At 48.6% G+C, this 16,264-nt stretch overlaps 2 protein-coding genes across 2 annotated transcripts in view; one reads left to right on the top strand and one right to left on the bottom strand.

Annotated features, from left to right (window-relative positions):
• arap3 (ArfGAP with RhoGAP domain, ankyrin repeat and PH domain 3) overlaps window positions 1-10,546 on the top strand; it is a 106,922-nt gene extending 96,376 nt beyond the window's left edge. Inside the window, exons 26-35 of the mRNA XM_075482058.1 lie at window positions 418-492; window positions 576-693; window positions 3,205-3,333; window positions 4,312-4,448; window positions 4,747-4,829; window positions 8,323-8,358; window positions 8,502-8,565; window positions 8,639-8,776; window positions 9,514-9,552; window positions 9,635-10,546. Coding sequence (XP_075338173.1) covers window positions 418-492; window positions 576-693; window positions 3,205-3,333; window positions 4,312-4,448; window positions 4,747-4,829; window positions 8,323-8,358; window positions 8,502-8,565; window positions 8,639-8,776; window positions 9,514-9,552; window positions 9,635-10,096 — 1,281 coding nt within the window. The 3' untranslated portion in view covers window positions 10,097-10,546. The remainder of the gene's footprint in view (window positions 1-417; window positions 493-575; window positions 694-3,204; window positions 3,334-4,311; window positions 4,449-4,746; window positions 4,830-8,322; window positions 8,359-8,501; window positions 8,566-8,638; window positions 8,777-9,513; window positions 9,553-9,634) is intronic.
• Window positions 10,547-12,063: 1,517 nt separating this feature from the next.
• LOC142397428 (proteinase-activated receptor 4) lies at window positions 12,064-14,251 on the bottom strand. The gene is made up of 2 exons (XM_075480777.1): window positions 13,675-14,251; window positions 12,064-13,453 (listed from the first exon to the last, which is right to left on the bottom strand). The coding sequence occupies exons 1-2, from the start codon at window positions 13,766-13,768 to the stop codon at window positions 12,378-12,380; spliced, it is 1,170 nt and encodes a 389-aa protein (XP_075336892.1). The 5' UTR covers window positions 13,769-14,251; the 3' UTR covers window positions 12,064-12,377.
• Between the last annotated feature and the right edge of the window lie 2,013 nt (window positions 14,252-16,264).

The following is a 16,264-nucleotide window of genomic DNA, read 5'->3' on the forward strand; positions in this document are numbered from 1 at the left end:
AACTGTCATGTGATCACAAAGGGAAGGTAAACTGTCATGTGATCACAAAGGGAAGGTAAACTGTCATGTGATCACTCAGGGAAGGTAAACTGTCATGTGATCACAAAGGGAAGGGAAACTGTCATGTGATCACCTAGGGAAGGTAAACTGTCATGTGATCACCTAGGGAAGGTAAACTGTCATGTGATCACCTAGGGAAGGTAAACTGTCATGTGATCACCTAGGAAAGGGAAACTGTCATGTGATCACCTAGGGAAGGCAAACTGTGATCACCTAGGGAAGGCAAACTGTGATCACCTAGGGACGGTAAACTGTCATGTGATCACCTAGGGAAGGTAAACTGTGATGTGATCTCCTAGGGAAGGGAAACTGTCATGTGATCACCTAGGGAAGGCAAACTGTTCTGTCTGTCTGCAGCGCTCTCAGGCCGGAGATCTGATCATCGAGGTCTATCTGGAGATGAAGATCCCCGACTGCTGCATCACCCTGAAGGTACGTCTGCCCAGCATCTGTTACCGCTCAGGTGAAACTCAGGTGAGACTCAGGTGTGACCCCTGTGACCTCCAACCCCGCAGGTGTCTCCCACCATGTGTGCCGAGGAGCTGACCAATCAGGTTCTGTACCTGAGGAACGTACCTGCCGGAGACAAAGACGTCTGGATGACGTTCGAGGCCATCGAGGACGGGCAGCTGGGTAAGCATCTGTACACCTGTGCACCTGTGCACCTGTGTACCTGTGCACCTGTGTACCTGTGCACCTGTGCACCTGTATACCTGTGCACCTGTGTACCTGTGCACCTGTACACCTGTGCACCTGTACACCTGTGCACCTGTACACCTGTGTACCTGTGCACCTGTACACCTGTGTACCTGTGTACCTGTGCACCTGTACACCTGTGTACCTGTGCACCTGTACACCTGTGCATCTGTACACCTGTACACCTTTGCACCTGTGCTTCTGTACACCTGTGTACCTGTGTACCTGTGCACCTGTGCTTCTGTACACGTGTACAACTGTACACCTCTACACCTGTGCTTCTGTACACCTGTGCACCTGTACACCTGTACAACTGTGCATCTGTACACCTGTGCATCTGTGTATCTGTACACCTGTACATCTGTGCACCTGTGCACCTGTACACCTTTGCACCTGTGCTTCTGTACACCTGTGTACCTGTGTACCTGTGCACCTGTGCACCTGTGCTTCTGTACACGTGTACAACTATACACCTGTACACCTGTGCACCTGTACACCTGTGTACCTGTGTACACCTGTACACCTGTACAACTGTACACCTGTGCATCTGTACACCTGTACACCTTTGCACCTGTGCTTCTGTACACCTGTGTACCTGTGCACCTGTGCACCTGTGCTTCTGTACACGTGTACACCTTTACACCTGTGCTTCTGTACACCTGTGCACCTGTACACCTGTGCACCTGTACACTTGTGTATCTGTACACCTGTACATCTGTGCACCTGTGCACCTGTACACCTTTGCACCTGTGCTTCTGTACACCTGTGTACCTGTGTACCTGTGTACCTGTGCACCTGTGCTTCTGTACACCTGTGCACCTGTACACCTGTGTACCTGTGTACACCTGTGCATCTGTACACCTGTACACCTTTGCACCTGTGGCTCTGTACACCTGTGTACCTGTGTACCTGTGCACCTGTGCTTCTGTACACGTGTACACCTTTGCACCTGTGCTTCTGTACACCTGTGTACCTGTGCACCTGTGCTTCTGTACACGTGTACAACTGTACACCTCTACACCTGTGCTTCTGTACACCTGTGCACCTGTACACCTGTACAACTGTGCATCTGTACACCTGTGCATCTGTACACCTGTGTATCTGTACACCTGTACATCTGTGCACCTGTGCACCTGTACACCTTTGCACCTGTGCTTCTGTACACCTGTGTACCTGTGCACCTGTGCACCTGTGCTTCTGTACACGTGTACAACTATACACCTGTGCACCTGTACACCTGTGTACCTGTGTACACCTGTACACCTGTACAACTGTACACCTGTGCATCTGTACACCTGTACACCTTTGCACCTGTGGTTCTGTACACCTGTGTACCTGTGTACCTGTGCACCTGTGCTTCTGTACACGTGTACACCTTTACACCTGTGCTTCTGTACACCTGTGCACCTGTACACCTGTGCACCTGTACACCTGTGCACCTGTACACCTGTGCACCTGTACACCTGTGCATCTGTACACTTGTGTATCTGTACACCTGTACATCTGTGCACCTGTGCACCTGTACACCTTTGCACCTGTGCTTCTGTACACCTGTGTACCTGTGTACCTGTGCACCTGTGCTTCTGTACACCTGTGCACCTGTACACCTGTGTACCTGTGTACACCTGTACACCTGTACACCTTTGCACCTGTGGTTCTGTACACCTGTGTACCTGTGTACCTGTGCTTCTGTACACGTGTACACCTTTACACCTGTGCTTCTGTACACCTGTGCACCTGTACACCTGTGCACCTGTACAACTGTGCATCTGTACACCTGTGCATCTGTACACCTGTGTATCTGTACACCTGTACATCTGTGCACCTGTACACCTTTGCACCTGTGCTTCTGTACACCTGTGTACCTGTGTACCTGTGCACCTGTACTTCTGTACACGTGTACAACTATACACCTGTACACCTGTGTACCTGTGTACCTGTGTACACCTGTACACCTGTACAACTGTACACCTGTGTACACCTGTACAACTGTACACCTGTGCATCTGTACACCTGTACACCTTTGCACCTGTGCTTCTGTACACGTGTACACCTTTACACCTGTGCTTCTGTACACCTGTGCACCTGTGCACCTGTACACCTTTGCACCTGTGCTTCTGTACACGTGTACACCTTTACACCTGTGCTTCTGTACACCTGTGCACCTGTACACCTGTGCACCTGTACACCTTTGCACCTGTGCTTCTGTACACCTGTGTACCTGTGTACCTGTGTACCTGTGCTTCTGTACACGTGTACAACTATACACCTGTACACCTGTGTTTCTGTGCACCTGTGCACACCTGTACACCTGTACAACTGTACAACTGTACACCTGTACAACTGTGCACCTGTACACCTGTACAACTGTGCACCTGTGTCTGATGCATCTGCACAGGTAACCCTGACACTGGACTCACCTCTGACGGTTTGTGGTTGTTGTCTCAGAGCGTCCGTTACACCCGAAGGAGAAGGTCCTGGAGCAGGCACTGCAGTGGTGCAAGATGGCAGACCCCAGCGCCGCCTACCTGGTGGTGAAAAGGGTTCCTAAAGGAGAGGGCATCACCATCCTCACCTGTAGGTCCCACACCTGAACTGCTGCAGTCACGTGACAAATGTTTCATTCTACTTCCAGTCAGTTCTGACACTTTTCCCCAAAGTAATGAGTCAACTCATCCAGGTGAGGATGAGCCTGGAAGCTGTTGGGAGAACTAATCAACAGTTAGTTCAGGACTCAGGACTTAAAGAAAATCACCTCCAGTTACTGGAATCAAACAGAACCTGAAGAGTTCGATGCAGGAAAAAGGAATAAACCAGTCCTCATTGTACTGTTGCATTGTGCAGGCCTTTATTCACTCACTTCCTGTTAAAGCCCCGCCTTTTTCCTCTTCTACCCGGCAACAGTTAGATCACACCCCACACTGCTTCTTTATTGGTTCGGCTTTCAACCAACATCTCATGTTCCTTCTGTCTGAGCTGATGGTGCCGTGTGTGCTGTCGGGCCGGATCAAACCGGTTCCAAGCGGTTCCAGTCGGTTCCAACCGGTTCCAGTCCGTTCCACCTGGTTCCAAGCAGTTCCAGCCGGTTCCAAGCAGTTCCAGCCGGTTCCAGCCAGTTTTAACCGGTTCCACCCGGTTCCATCCGGCTCCACCCGGTTCCACCCAGGCTCTTATTGGAGATCTGACAGATATAAAATAATGTTTGGGTTGAACAAATGTGACTGCCTCCCATATTTGGGGGGGCACGTCCCCGGTCCCCCCGGTTCCTGTGGTGGAAGGATCGGTTTTAGATCGTTCAGATCACTTAAAGGCCTGAGAGAGCTCCTTAGATCCTGTCAGGGCGACACGGTCCAGCAGCAAAGAGTTTCAGAGGTTTAATCAGACTCAGGAAGTCCAGCTGAAAGCAAACCTGAGAACATCTGAAGCAGTGATGATGTAAGGCTGATAAACATCTGGGTCATGCTTCAGAGTTAGGGTCCGGATGTTTTTACTTCCTCACAGGACTGTTGGAGCTGTACTGGGATGAACATCTGTTCACATCTGTGTCTCTTTCAGCCTATAAGAGCGAGATCATGAAGATCGGCCTGTTGAGGTGTCGGGAGGAGCCTCCGAAGCTCCTTCAGGGGACCAGGTTCCAGGAGAGAACGTTCCAGATCCGAGACCACAAGCTGCTGCTGCTCAAAGACAAGAAGGTAAGTTCCAGTTGGAACCAGTAAACCCAGTCTGATCCCGTGGTTCTGACTGGGTTCCGGTTGGAACCAGTAAACCCAGTCTGATCCCGTGGTTCGGACTGGGTTCCGGTTGGAACCAGTAAACCCAGTCCGATCCCGTGGTTCTGACTGGGTTCCGGTTGGAACCAGTAAACCCAGTCTGATCCCGTGGTTCTGACTGGGTTCCAGTTGGAACCAGTAAACCCAGTCCGATCCCGTGGTTCTGACTGGGTTCCAGTAAACCCAGTCTGTGGTTCTGATGGTCCTCGTCTCTGTTCAGAGCATCAAAGCTGAGAAGGAGTGGGCTCTGAAGTTCATGAAGATCTACATCGGAATCCGCAGGAAGCTGAAGTCTCCGAGCAGGTAAATCAGCAGTTTCATATCTGATGGTCATCACAGCGTATCTGAGCATTCAGGGTTCTGATTCTGAAGAACTTTCCTTCTGCAACAGAAGCAGTGGCCACAACACCCAACACTTATTTATATGTTGAATTATCAGAATCAGCTTTATTGGCCAGGTTTGACTAAACAAACAAGGAATTTGACTCCGGTAACTTCACTCACAAAGTATAACACTCAACAATAACATGAAATAATAAAAATTAAAAATGCAGAACAGTAAGAGTTGAATTGATTATAAATATAAATAAATAGAAACTATTATGTGTGAAAACGCGTTCTTTGTGGGTCTTTAATCCATCTTAAAACTATCTCTGAAGGTGAACTGTATTGATTCAGTATGAATTATTTTTTAAGATCAGTTGGTCAGTCGGTTGGTTGGTTGGTTAGTTAATTAGTTGGCCAGCCAGTTGGTTGGTTGGTCAGTCAGTTAGTTGGTCAGTCCGTTGGTTGCTTGGTTAGTTAATTAGTTGGCCAGTCAGTTGGTTGGTTGGTCAGTCAGTTAGTTGGTTAGTTAATTAGTTGGTTGGTTAGTTAATTAGTTGGTCAGTCACTTGGTTGGTTACTTAATTAGTTGCTTGGTTAGTTAATTAGTTGGTCAGTCAGTTGGTTGGTTGGTTAGTTAATTAGTTGGTTGGTTTGTTAATTAGTTGGTCAGTCACTTGGTTGGTTACTTAATTAGTTGCTTGGTTAGTTAATTAGTTGGCCAGCCAGTTGGTTGGTTGGTCAGTCAGTTAGTTGGTTAGTTAATTAGTTGGTTGGTTAGTTAATTAGTTGGTCAGTCAGTTAGTTGGTTGGTTGGTTAGTTAATTAGTTGGTCAGTCAGTTAGTTGGTTGGTTGGTCAGTCAGTTAGTTGGTTGGTTGGTTGGTCAGTCAGTTAGTTGGTTGGTTGGTCAGTCAGTTAGTTGGTTGGTTGGTGAGTTAATTAGTTGGTCAGTCAGTTGGTTGGTTGGTTAGTTAATTAGTTTGTTGGTTAGTTAATTAGTTGGTCAGTCAGTTGGTTGGTTGGTTAGTTAATTAGTTGGTCAGTCAGTTGGTTGGTTGGTTGCTTAGTTAATTAGTTGGTTGGTTAGTTAATTAGTTGGTCAGTCAGTTGGTTGGTTGGTTGCTTAGTTAATTAGTTGGTTGGTTAGTTAATTAGTTGGTCAGTCAGTTGGTTTGTTATTTAGTTGGTTGGTTATATAATTAGTTGGTCAGTCAGTTGGTTAGTTAATTAGTTGGTTGGTTAGTTAATTAGTTGGTCAGTCAGTTGGTTGGTTGGTTGCTTAGTTAATTAGTTGGTTGGTTAGTTAATTAGTTGGTCAGTCAGTTGGTTGGTTGGTTGCTTAGTTAATTAGTTGGTCAGTCAGTTGGTTTGTTATTTAGTTGGTTGGTTATATAATTAGTTGGTCAGTCAGTTGGTTAGTTAATTAGTTGGTTGGTTAGTTAATTAGTTGGTCAGTCAGTTGGTTAGTTAATTAGTTGGTTGGTTAGTTAATTAGTTGGTCAGTCACTTGGTTGGTTACTTAATTAGTTGCTTGGTTAGTTAATTAGTTGGTCAGTCAGTTGGTTGGTTGGTTAGTTAATTAGTTGGTTGGTTTGTTAATTAGTTGGTCAGTCAGTTGGTTAGTTAATTAGTTGGTTGGTTAGTTAATTAGTTGGTCAGTCACTTGGTTGGTTACTTAATTAGTTGCTTGGTTAGTTAATTAGTTGGTCAGTCAGTTGGTTGGTTGGTTAGTTAATTAGTTTGTTGGTTAGTTAATTAGTTGGTCAGTCAGTTGGTTGGTTGGTTAGTTAATTAGTTGGTCAGTCAGTTGGTTGGTTGGTTGCTTAGTTAATTAGTTGGTTGGTTAGTTAATTAGTTGGTCAGTCAGTTGGTTGGTTGGTTGCTTAGTTAATTAGTTGGTTGGTTAGTTAATTAGTTGGTCAGTCAGTTGGTTTGTTATTTAGTTGGTTGGTTATATAATTAGTTGGTCAGTCAGTTGGTTAGTTAATTAGTTGGTTGGTTAGTTAATTAGTTGGTCAGTCAGTTGGTTGGTTGGTTGCTTAGTTAATTAGTTGGTTGGTTAGTTAATTAGTTGGTCAGTCAGTTGGTTGGTTGGTTGCTTAGTTAATTAGTTGGTCAGTCAGTTGGTTTGTTATTTAGTTGGTTGGTTATATAATTAGTTGGTCAGTCAGTTGGTTAGTTAATTAGTTGGTTGGTTAGTTAATTAGTTGGTCAGTCAGTTGGTTAGTTAATTAGTTGGTTGGTTAGTTAATTAGTTGGTCAGTCACTTGGTTGGTTACTTAATTAGTTGGTTGGTTAGTTAATTAGTTGGTCAGTCAGTTGGTTGGTTGGTTAGTTAATTAGTTGGTTGGTTTGTTAATTAGTTGGTCAGTCACTTGGTTGGTTACTTAATTAGTTGCTTGGTTAGTTAATTAGTTGGCCAGCCAGTTGGTTGGTTGGTCAGTCAGTTAGTTGGTTAGTTAATTAGTTGGTTGGTTAGTTAATTAGTTGGTCAGTCAGTTAGTTGGTTGGTTGGTTAGTTAATTAGTTGGTCAGTCAGTTAGTTGGTTGGTTGGTCAGTCAGTTAGTTGGTTGGTTGGTTGGTCAGTCAGTTAGTTGGTTGGTTGGTCAGTCAGTTGGTTGGTTGGTGAGTTAATTAGTTGGTCAGTCAGTTGGTTGGTTGGTTAGTTAATTAGTTTGTTGGTTAGTTAATTAGTTGGTCAGTCAGTTGGTTGGTTGGTTAGTTAATTAGTTGGTCAGTCAGTTGGTTGGTTGGTTGCTTAGTTAATTAGTTGGTTGGTTAGTTAATTAGTTGGTCAGTCAGTTGGTTGGTTGGTTGCTTAGTTAATTAGTTGGTTGGTTAGTTAATTAGTTGGTCAGTCAGTTGGTTTGTTATTTAGTTGGTTGGTTATATAATTAGTTGGTCAGTCAGTTGGTTAGTTAATTAGTTGGTTGGTTAGTTAATTAGTTGGTCAGTCAGTTGGTTGGTTGGTTGCTTAGTTAATTAGTTGGTCAGTCAGTTGGTTTGTTATTTAGTTGGTTGGTTATATAATTAGTTGGTCAGTCAGTTGGTTAGTTAATTAGTTGGTTGGTTAGTTAATTAGTTGGTCAGTCAGTTGGTTGGTTGGTTGCTTAGTTAATTAGTTGGTCAGTCAGTTGGTTTGTTATTTAGTTGGTTGGTTATATAATTAGTTGGTCAGTCAGTTGGTTAGTTAATTAGTTGGTTGGTTAGTTAATTAGTTGGTCAGTCAGTTGGTTAGTTAATTAGTTGGTTGGTTAGTTAATTAGTTGGTCAGTCAGTTAGTTGGTTAGTTAATTAGTTGGCTGGTTATATAATTAGTTGGTCAGTCAGTTGGTTGGTTGGTTGTTTTGTCCTAAATGACCGTACAGGTTGGGGGTCAGCTGTATTCATGAGTGATGGAACAGTTGGACCGTGTCGGTGGTGAAACTATCAGAGCTGATAATGTGAACTTTTCTGTCTCCGCCTGCAGGTGGGGGTTCACCGTGATGTCAGAGAAACATCAGCTGTAAGTATCACCAATGAGCCTGAAATGCTCCTGAGAGCTATAAAATGAATATGAAATACTGAGAAATCTTTAGGTTTTGTCATTTCCTGCACCAGTAGAGTTGAAGTTCAGTAATGAAACTTTGACCTGTTACCTGTGCTCAGGTACCTGTGCTGCAGCTGCGAGGCCGAGCTCTGGGACTGGGTCACCAGCTTCCTGAAGGCTCAGGTGGGTTCATCCGTCCATCAGACCGACCCAGGACCAGAGCAGCCGCTCAGTTTCTGTCTTCTGATTCTTTCAGAACGAAGACCCGGCTCCTCCGGTGCTGCGCCGCCACTCCTCGTCTGACATCTCCAAGCAGAAGTTCGGCACGATGCCGCTGGTGCCCATCAGAGGAGACGAGAGCAGCAGCAGCATGATGCTGGCCAATCAGACGCTGGTTAGAGTCAGACTCACACCAGTCCACAGCTGTGTTCCAAACCGCATACTGCATACTCCATTCTACATACTGATCGATCAGACAGTATGCACAGCGTTTACCCACAATGCATTTGGCTCCTGCCCGAGCCGAAATCAGCCGGCCTGAAGCTGATTTCTCTTAAGCTCTAAACTCTGTAAACTTTAGCAACATTTGAAACATTTTCAGGAGAGAAAGTAGTCGTTTAGATCCCCAACGTGTTGAAAACCTGACAAAATACCGGCTGTTTACTATTTTGTTCCCACGAATTCGGTGCTACTAAAGCTAGCCGCAGTGAGCAACGCACTTCCAGTTATTTTCACAAAATAAAATACCCGTTGCCTTTTATCATAGGGAAAGCCATTACCATACAATTGGTGCTTTTGTTTTGAAAACAGGAAGTGAACCTACCCTCGTTGTAGCTAGCTTGAAACTGCCGTTTTGACAGGAAATGACGATCGGCGACGTCACGTTACGTTGCATCTTGGGTAGTTTGAGTATGAGTAGTAACCTCATGATGCATACCCAACATTTAGGAGAATCTAGTCTGCATCCGGTAACTTAAAAAAGTTAAAGTTAGTAGGAGAAGTAGGAGAAGTAGGCGGTTTGGAACACAGCCAAGGTGTCGGCAGCAGAAACATCTAAATTCCTGAACCTAAACGTTAAAGTGGACCCTGGTTACCTGCAGCTCACCAGATGTTTCTTTGTGTTCTCTGCAGAGGAAACTACACGACAGAAGGACGCTCTCCATGTACTTTGTGAGTATTTCTGAGATTTTGGGAGGAAGATGTTCTGGTTCTGGTTCCTCCAGGACCGATGTGTTCTCCGTTTGTGTCTCAGCCCATGAAGGTCCAGCAGGACTCGTTCAGGGAGCGCTCCGAGTCTCCGGACCTCCCCGAGCCGCTCTACGAGGAGGTGGGGGACTTCGGCCTGCAGGTCCTGAAGTCTCTGGAGACCAGCTTCCTGTCCAGCAGCGCCGCAGAGACCCAGGAGGTCCTGGACCAGCCGCCACTCAGGCTGCTGCTGGCAGAAACCGGACGTCTGGACCACCTGAGGGTCCCACAGGGGGTCCAGGATGGAGGAGGCTCCCAGGAGGCGCAGGGTGGCGGGGGGGGAGGGGATGGAGGAGGTGATGGAGGAGGTGATGGAGGAGGTGATGGAGCAGAGAGCAGGAGGAGGCAGCAGCTGCAGGGAGTCTGCACACCGTCACAGGAGCTGCTCCTGCAGGAGCTGGAGGAGGCCTTCACCAAGAAGACCACCGAGGAAGAGGAGGAGGAGGAGGAGAGGCCGTATGATGTCTGAGGAGGAAGAGGAGAAGAAGAAGAAAGGAGCAGCAGGATATGATGATGATCTTCTGTCTCCAGAACCATGTGGACAGTTCCAGTATAAGTTTTACCATTTATTGGCTCTGAGAGAGGCGGGTTCAGACCGGATCGGTTCTGTTGGCGGGTCAGAGGAGGACAGAAAACTGGCTGAACTCAGTGTGGAACGCAGCCGATTCTCTTTGTTTTCAGCGTTGGTCCAGATGTGCTTCCAGATGTTCTGCCCCCTTTCCCCAGTTTCATACAGATGTGACGTGTTAGTTCTCAGTAATCTCTCTCCAGAGGAGTGTGGACCCTTTGACCCAGAACCAACAGAACCAAACATGTTCTCTCTGAACACACCAAGTAACGCTTCACTGTTTCTGTCTTTAATAAACTGAATAAAATCTGAACATAAATCTGTTTGATTCATAAACTTCCTGTGTTTAAACATGTCGTCATACTTTGTTTCTGTCACTTTAAAGCAGCGTGAGGCACGTGATGCGCACGTGTTTTTTTTTATCAAAGTGGGTAAGAAGACTACTCAAATAATAATAATAGAAAATCCAGATTTTGTCTTTCTTTAAGTTTATTCAAAGGCACATTGCGTTTGAAGTCTCTTGTCTGAGCGCTCAGAACAAAGAGCCACACATTAATTTTTATACTCCAAATGGGGGGTTATCTTCAAAGAACAAATGGCCCCCTTACTCTCCTCAGGATATAGATAAGACAGTTTACGAGGTGCCCCTTTAGGACTTCCTCGTAAACTTGTTCATGGGGAGAAAGTCTGTTCAAAACAGTTTAATTTTCTTCTTCAGACCTAAAAAGACTCGGGTGTGATGCTGAGAGTGAGCACCAGGGGGCAGCAGAGGCCCAGGAGTGTGTTTCAACTCCACTCAACTTCATCTATAAAGCCCTTTAAAACAGCCGTGGCTGAAACAAAGTGCTGTACATGAGCAACAACACGAAATATGAGGCATAAAACACAAGAACAATGTTTCAGAAACAAGTTAACAGAAAGCTGAGGTTAACTTTACTATATAAATTGTTTGTAGGACCAGTTCAGACCCAAAGTCATCTCTATAAACAGGCCTGGTGTTAAAGGAACCGATGTGAGGCAGCTTTATATGCAGAGCACAATCCGTACACAAGGCAATTCAAAGTGCTTTACAGCTACATAAAAAGGCAGATAAAATCATTCCAAAAAACATTAAAATAATCATTCATTCATTCATTTAAAAGTGAAGAGTGCAGATAAACACTTTACAGAACTGTTTTCAGCCTGGATTTAAACATGGTCAGAGTGGCAGGACAAAACAAACTGATTTATTAATTCAAAACAAAGCCAGATACCAAAAACTAAGCTGTTGATAAACAAAAAGACTTGGCTTGACAAAACATGACTTAACTTACTACGACCGTGGGATGGAGGGTGAATGCAGAGAAGGAATTCACAAAATGAAGGGTTAGGAAACCTGGAAACTAAATCCTGAACTGGGTGATTGGTGAGTGAGTGCAGCTGGGGACAATGAACCTGACATGAGGGAAAACCAATGGCAAAACTTAACTAAACATGGACTTAAACTAAGACATGATAAAAACACAAAACCAAAAACATGGGGAAAACCCCATGAACGTGACAATCATCAGGTTTTAGAGAGAGAGTCTCCAGGTGACTGATAACACTTTCTCTTTGTTTCTGTGGGCCACAGACAATGATTTCAGTTTGTCTGAGTTTAGCTGGAGAAAACAGTTTAGCAGCCACACACTGATCTGTTGGATGCAGCGACACAACGTATCTACAGGCCCGTGTTCTCCTGCCGTCAGTGACACGTAGATCTGAGTGTCTTCTGCAAAGTGGTGGCCACGTTATAGCTGCCTGTTAGCTGGCCTGATGGGAGCATGTACAGCTGAGTATTTCATTCAGTTCAGTTTTATTTGTGCCAAATCACAAACACACCAACGAGATGAGGGGGGCAGACGTTTAATCAGACATTAAATCAGTTTTATCAAGTGTCATCAGTGAACAGCAGAATTCATGTCAGAGAAATGAAACAGGTTCAGGTTCTGATCCAGCTCAGTCCAGTTCATAGCTGAGCTGGATCTGGACCACAGAACAGTTTTACTGCTTCTGTTTTACTCTTAAAAGTTTCTGTGTTGTTAGAAATGAAGCAAAAAGTTAAAGTGTAAACAAACATCAGCTGATTGGATCCGGACCAATCAGAGACCAGCATTGATGTGACCTCAGTTTAAAGGTCAGTTCGCCGGTTTGCTGTCAGCAGTCATGTGACTTTGTCCTGCTGGCAGGGTGATGGCGTCTCAGACGTCCCTCTCTTGGACACGGACAGCAGCGTGACCTTTGACCTGTCCCCAGACGATGAGGACCGGTTCTGCCAGACCGCGGCTGGTTTGCCCTTAACGTTGCCACGGCAACACAGAGTCCTGGCCTTCTGCCTGAACTCCGTGGACACGAAGTAGAAGATGAAGGGGTCGATGCAGCTGTTGAAGGTGCTAACGGCTAAGCTAATCATGTAGGAGACGTAGAAGTCCTCGCCGTGTCCGTCCGCCAAGCCGTCCACGTAGGTGAGCAGGAGGAGGACGTTGCTGGGCAACAGACACACGATGAAGACGAGCAGCACCAGCACCGTCACCCAGACGGCGTGGCGGTAGCGCCTCCCCTCGGCCAGCAGGGCGCGCAGCACGGCGCCGTGGCAGAACAGGATGATGGCGAGCGGCAGCAGGAAGCAGGTGGCGAACAGCGTGGCGAAGTACGGCAGGAAGTAGCTGTTGTGAGTGTCCTGGGGCAGCGCGTCGTGGCAGGTGATGATGTTCAGCTCGCTCAGCTCGTAGGTCTGCTGCGAGGCCAGCAGCGGCGCCATGGCAACCAGCACCACCAGCCACACCAGCGCCATCATGCACAGCGACGCCCGCTGGCTGCGCAGGCTCCGGGCGCCGAACGGGTGAACAAAGGCCACGTAGCGGTCCAGAGCCAGAAAGGCCAGACACCAGACGGATCCGTACATGTTGCCGTAGAAGAGCGCCATCACCAGGCGGCAGAACGGCTCGCCCAGCCGCCAGTCGTTGCCCTGGAAGTGGTACACGATGCGGAAGGGCAACACCAGAAGCAGCAGGCAGTCCGCCACCGTCAGGTTGATGAGGAGCGTGGTGGAGGGCAGCGGTTTGGTCCGGAAGACCAGGACCCAGAGCGCCATCAGGTTGGAGGGGAGACCCACGCCGAAGGCCAGCAGGTACAAGACCGGCAGGTAGACGTTGGTGGTGGGAGCCTGGATCTGCTTCAGCTGCTTCTCATTCAGAGACGTGGAGTTACAGGTCCTGGTCAGCCGGAAAGTCCGAAGACCTGCAGAGACCCAAAGATAGAACAGTCAGTAGACCTGCAGAGACCCAAAGATAGAACAGTCAGTAGACCTGCAGAGACCCAAAGATAGAACAGTCAGTAGACCTGCAGAGACCCAAAGATAGAACAGTCAGTCTGTCATCCCCAGAGGAGAAGAAGAAGAAGACTTACGGACGGACATGTTGGAGCATTCGTCCCCAGAGGAGAAGAAGAAGAAGACTTACGGACAGACATGTTGGAGCATTCGTCCCCAGAGGATAACTTGGAGAAAGACGTCAGCGCAGAGACGAGCAGCAGAGTCCCCACAGACGGCCTCATTCTTCTTCTTCTTGGGTTTTGTGCCGCTCAGCTCTTCTTTGTGGGCGTTTTATCCACAGCAGACGCTTCCTTTTCCTCCAGCAGCTGCAGAGTGAGCAGCTCAGGCGTCAGAGCCGTCTGATCCTGCAGGCCTGATGCCATCCAGATGTGTGTGTGTGTGGGTGGAATGTGTGCCTCTGTGAGGACCTTTCCTCTCCTGTCTGTGCAGGTCGTGGGTCAGAACCAGACTCTGTCCGGTTCGGACCAGACTCTGTCCCGGTTCAGGACCAGACTCTGGCCCGGTTCAGGACCAGACTCTGTCCGGTTCGGACCAGACTCTGTCCCGGTTCAGGACCAGACTCTGGCCCGGTTCAGGACCAAACTCTGGCCAGTTTCAGGACCAGACTCTGTCCGGTTCGGACCAGAGTTCACTGTGTGTTCTGCTGGTTTAACCCAGAAATGCAGCGTGTCTTCATCAGTGTAGAAGCCATAATGTGAGATTCAGCGATGATCGAGGCTTTTAAACTAACCCTTCCCTGGTTAAACAGGAAGTGTGTCTCATATCCGCCTGGCTCCCGAGCTCGTCCAATCCCAGCTCAGCAGAGCCGAGGCGTCTCAACAGGTCTGTTCGTGTTTCCACTTGTTCAGAAATAAGCCAACATGTATGAGGCCACATAAATACTGAGGTCCAGTGGGCGGCGTGTGGCCTGCAGGCCTCAATGCTGCCTTCTTCCCTAACCCTATCCCTAACCCTAACCCTCCCTAACCCTAACCCTTCTTCCCTAACCCTAACCCTTCTTCCCTAACCCTATCCCTAACCCTAACCCTTCTTCCCTAACCCTAACCCTTCTTCCTAACCCTAACCCTTCTTCCCTAACCCTAATCCTAACCCTTCTTCCCTAACCCTAACCCTTCTTCCCTAACCCTAACCCTTCTTCCTAACCCTAACCCTTCTTCCCTAACCCTAACCCTTCTTCCCTAACCCTAACCCTTCTTCCCTAACCCTATCCCTAACCCTAACCCTTCTTCCCTAACCCTAACCCTTCTTCCTAACCCTAACCCTTCTTCCCTAACCCTAACCTTAACCCAGATGGGGGGCTTAAAGGTTAGATACAAGCACCTGTAAAACACTTTGGACCAGAAAAGGTTCTTTGGCTCCTACAGAACTCTGGGATCTTTTTTCGGATGGTTCGATCTGATTCTCCTTTCTGGACTTATTGATCCTCTGCTTTATTCTGGGATTTCTGCGTCTCGCCCACTTATTCCATCGCAGTCTGTGACCTCTGGCTCTGGCTCTGGCTCGGGCTCGGGTTCTGCCTCTGGTTCTGGTTCTGGCTCTGGCTCTGGCTCTGGCTCTGGCTCTGGCTCTGGCTCGGGCTCGGGCTCGGGCTCGGGCTCTGGCTCTGGCTCTGGCTCTGGCTCGGGCTCGGGCTCGGGCTCGGGCTCGGGCTCGGGCTCTGGCTCGGGCTCGGGCTCGGGCTCGGGCTCGGGCTCGGGCTCGGGCTCTGGCTCTGGCTCTGGCTCTGGCTCGGGCTCGGGCTCGGGCTCGGGCTCGGGCTCGGGCTCTGGGTCTGGCTCGGGCTCGGGCTCGGGCTCGGGCTCTGGCTCTGGCTCGGGCTCGGGCTCGGGCTCGGGCTCGGGCTCGGGCTCGGGCTCGGGCTCTGGCTCTGGCTCGGGCTCGGGCTCGGGCTCGGGCTCGGGCTCTGGGTCTGGCTCGGGCTCGGGCTCGGGCTCGGGCTCGGGCTCGGGCTCGGGCTCTGGCTCTGGCTCTGGCTCGGGCTCGGGCTCGGGCTCGGGCTCGGGCTCGGGCTCGGGCTCGGGCTCGGGCTCGGGCTCTGGCTCTGGCTCGGGCTCGGGCTCGGGCTCGGGCTCGGGCTCGGGCTCTGGCTCTGGCTCGGGCTCGGGCTCGGGCTCGGGCTCGGGCTCTGGCTCTGGCTCTGGCTCTGGCTCTGGCTCTGGTTCTGGTTCTGGCTCTGGCTCTGGTTCTGGTTCTGGTTCTGGTTCTGGTTCTGGTTCTGGCTCTGGCTCTGGTTCTGGTTCTGGTTCTGGCTCTGGCTCTGGTTCTGGTTCTGGTTCTGGTTCTGGCTCTGGCTCTGGCTCTGGCTCTGGTTCTGGCTCTGGCTCTGGCTCTGGTTCTGGTTCTGGTTCTGGCTCTGGCTCTGGCTCTGGTTCTGGTTCTGGTTCTGGCTCTGGTTCTGGCTTGGGCTCGGGCTCGGGCTCGGGCTCGGGCTCGGGCTCGGGCTCGGGCTCTGGTTCTGGTTCTGGTTCTGGCTCTGGTTCTGGTTCTGGCTCTGGTTCTGTTCACTTATCAGTGCATTTATTTATTCTTTGTGTATTTAGTTTTAGTCCCTTTGTGAGACTTTCTGTTCCAGTTTCTTTCCCTCGTTTTTCTTCTTCGTGTGTTTATTCTGTTGGTGTTTCTCTTCTTCTTGTGTTTCCTGTTTATCCTGCTCCCTCCTCTGCATGTTTACCAGGAATTAAGCAGCTTTGTCCAGGATCTGTGTCCATCAGGAAGTG

This window comes from Odontesthes bonariensis, chromosome 13 (genome assembly GCF_027942865.1).
Source record: "Odontesthes bonariensis isolate fOdoBon6 chromosome 13, fOdoBon6.hap1, whole genome shotgun sequence".
Taxonomy (NCBI): Eukaryota; Metazoa; Chordata; class Actinopteri; order Atheriniformes; family Atherinopsidae; genus Odontesthes; species Odontesthes bonariensis.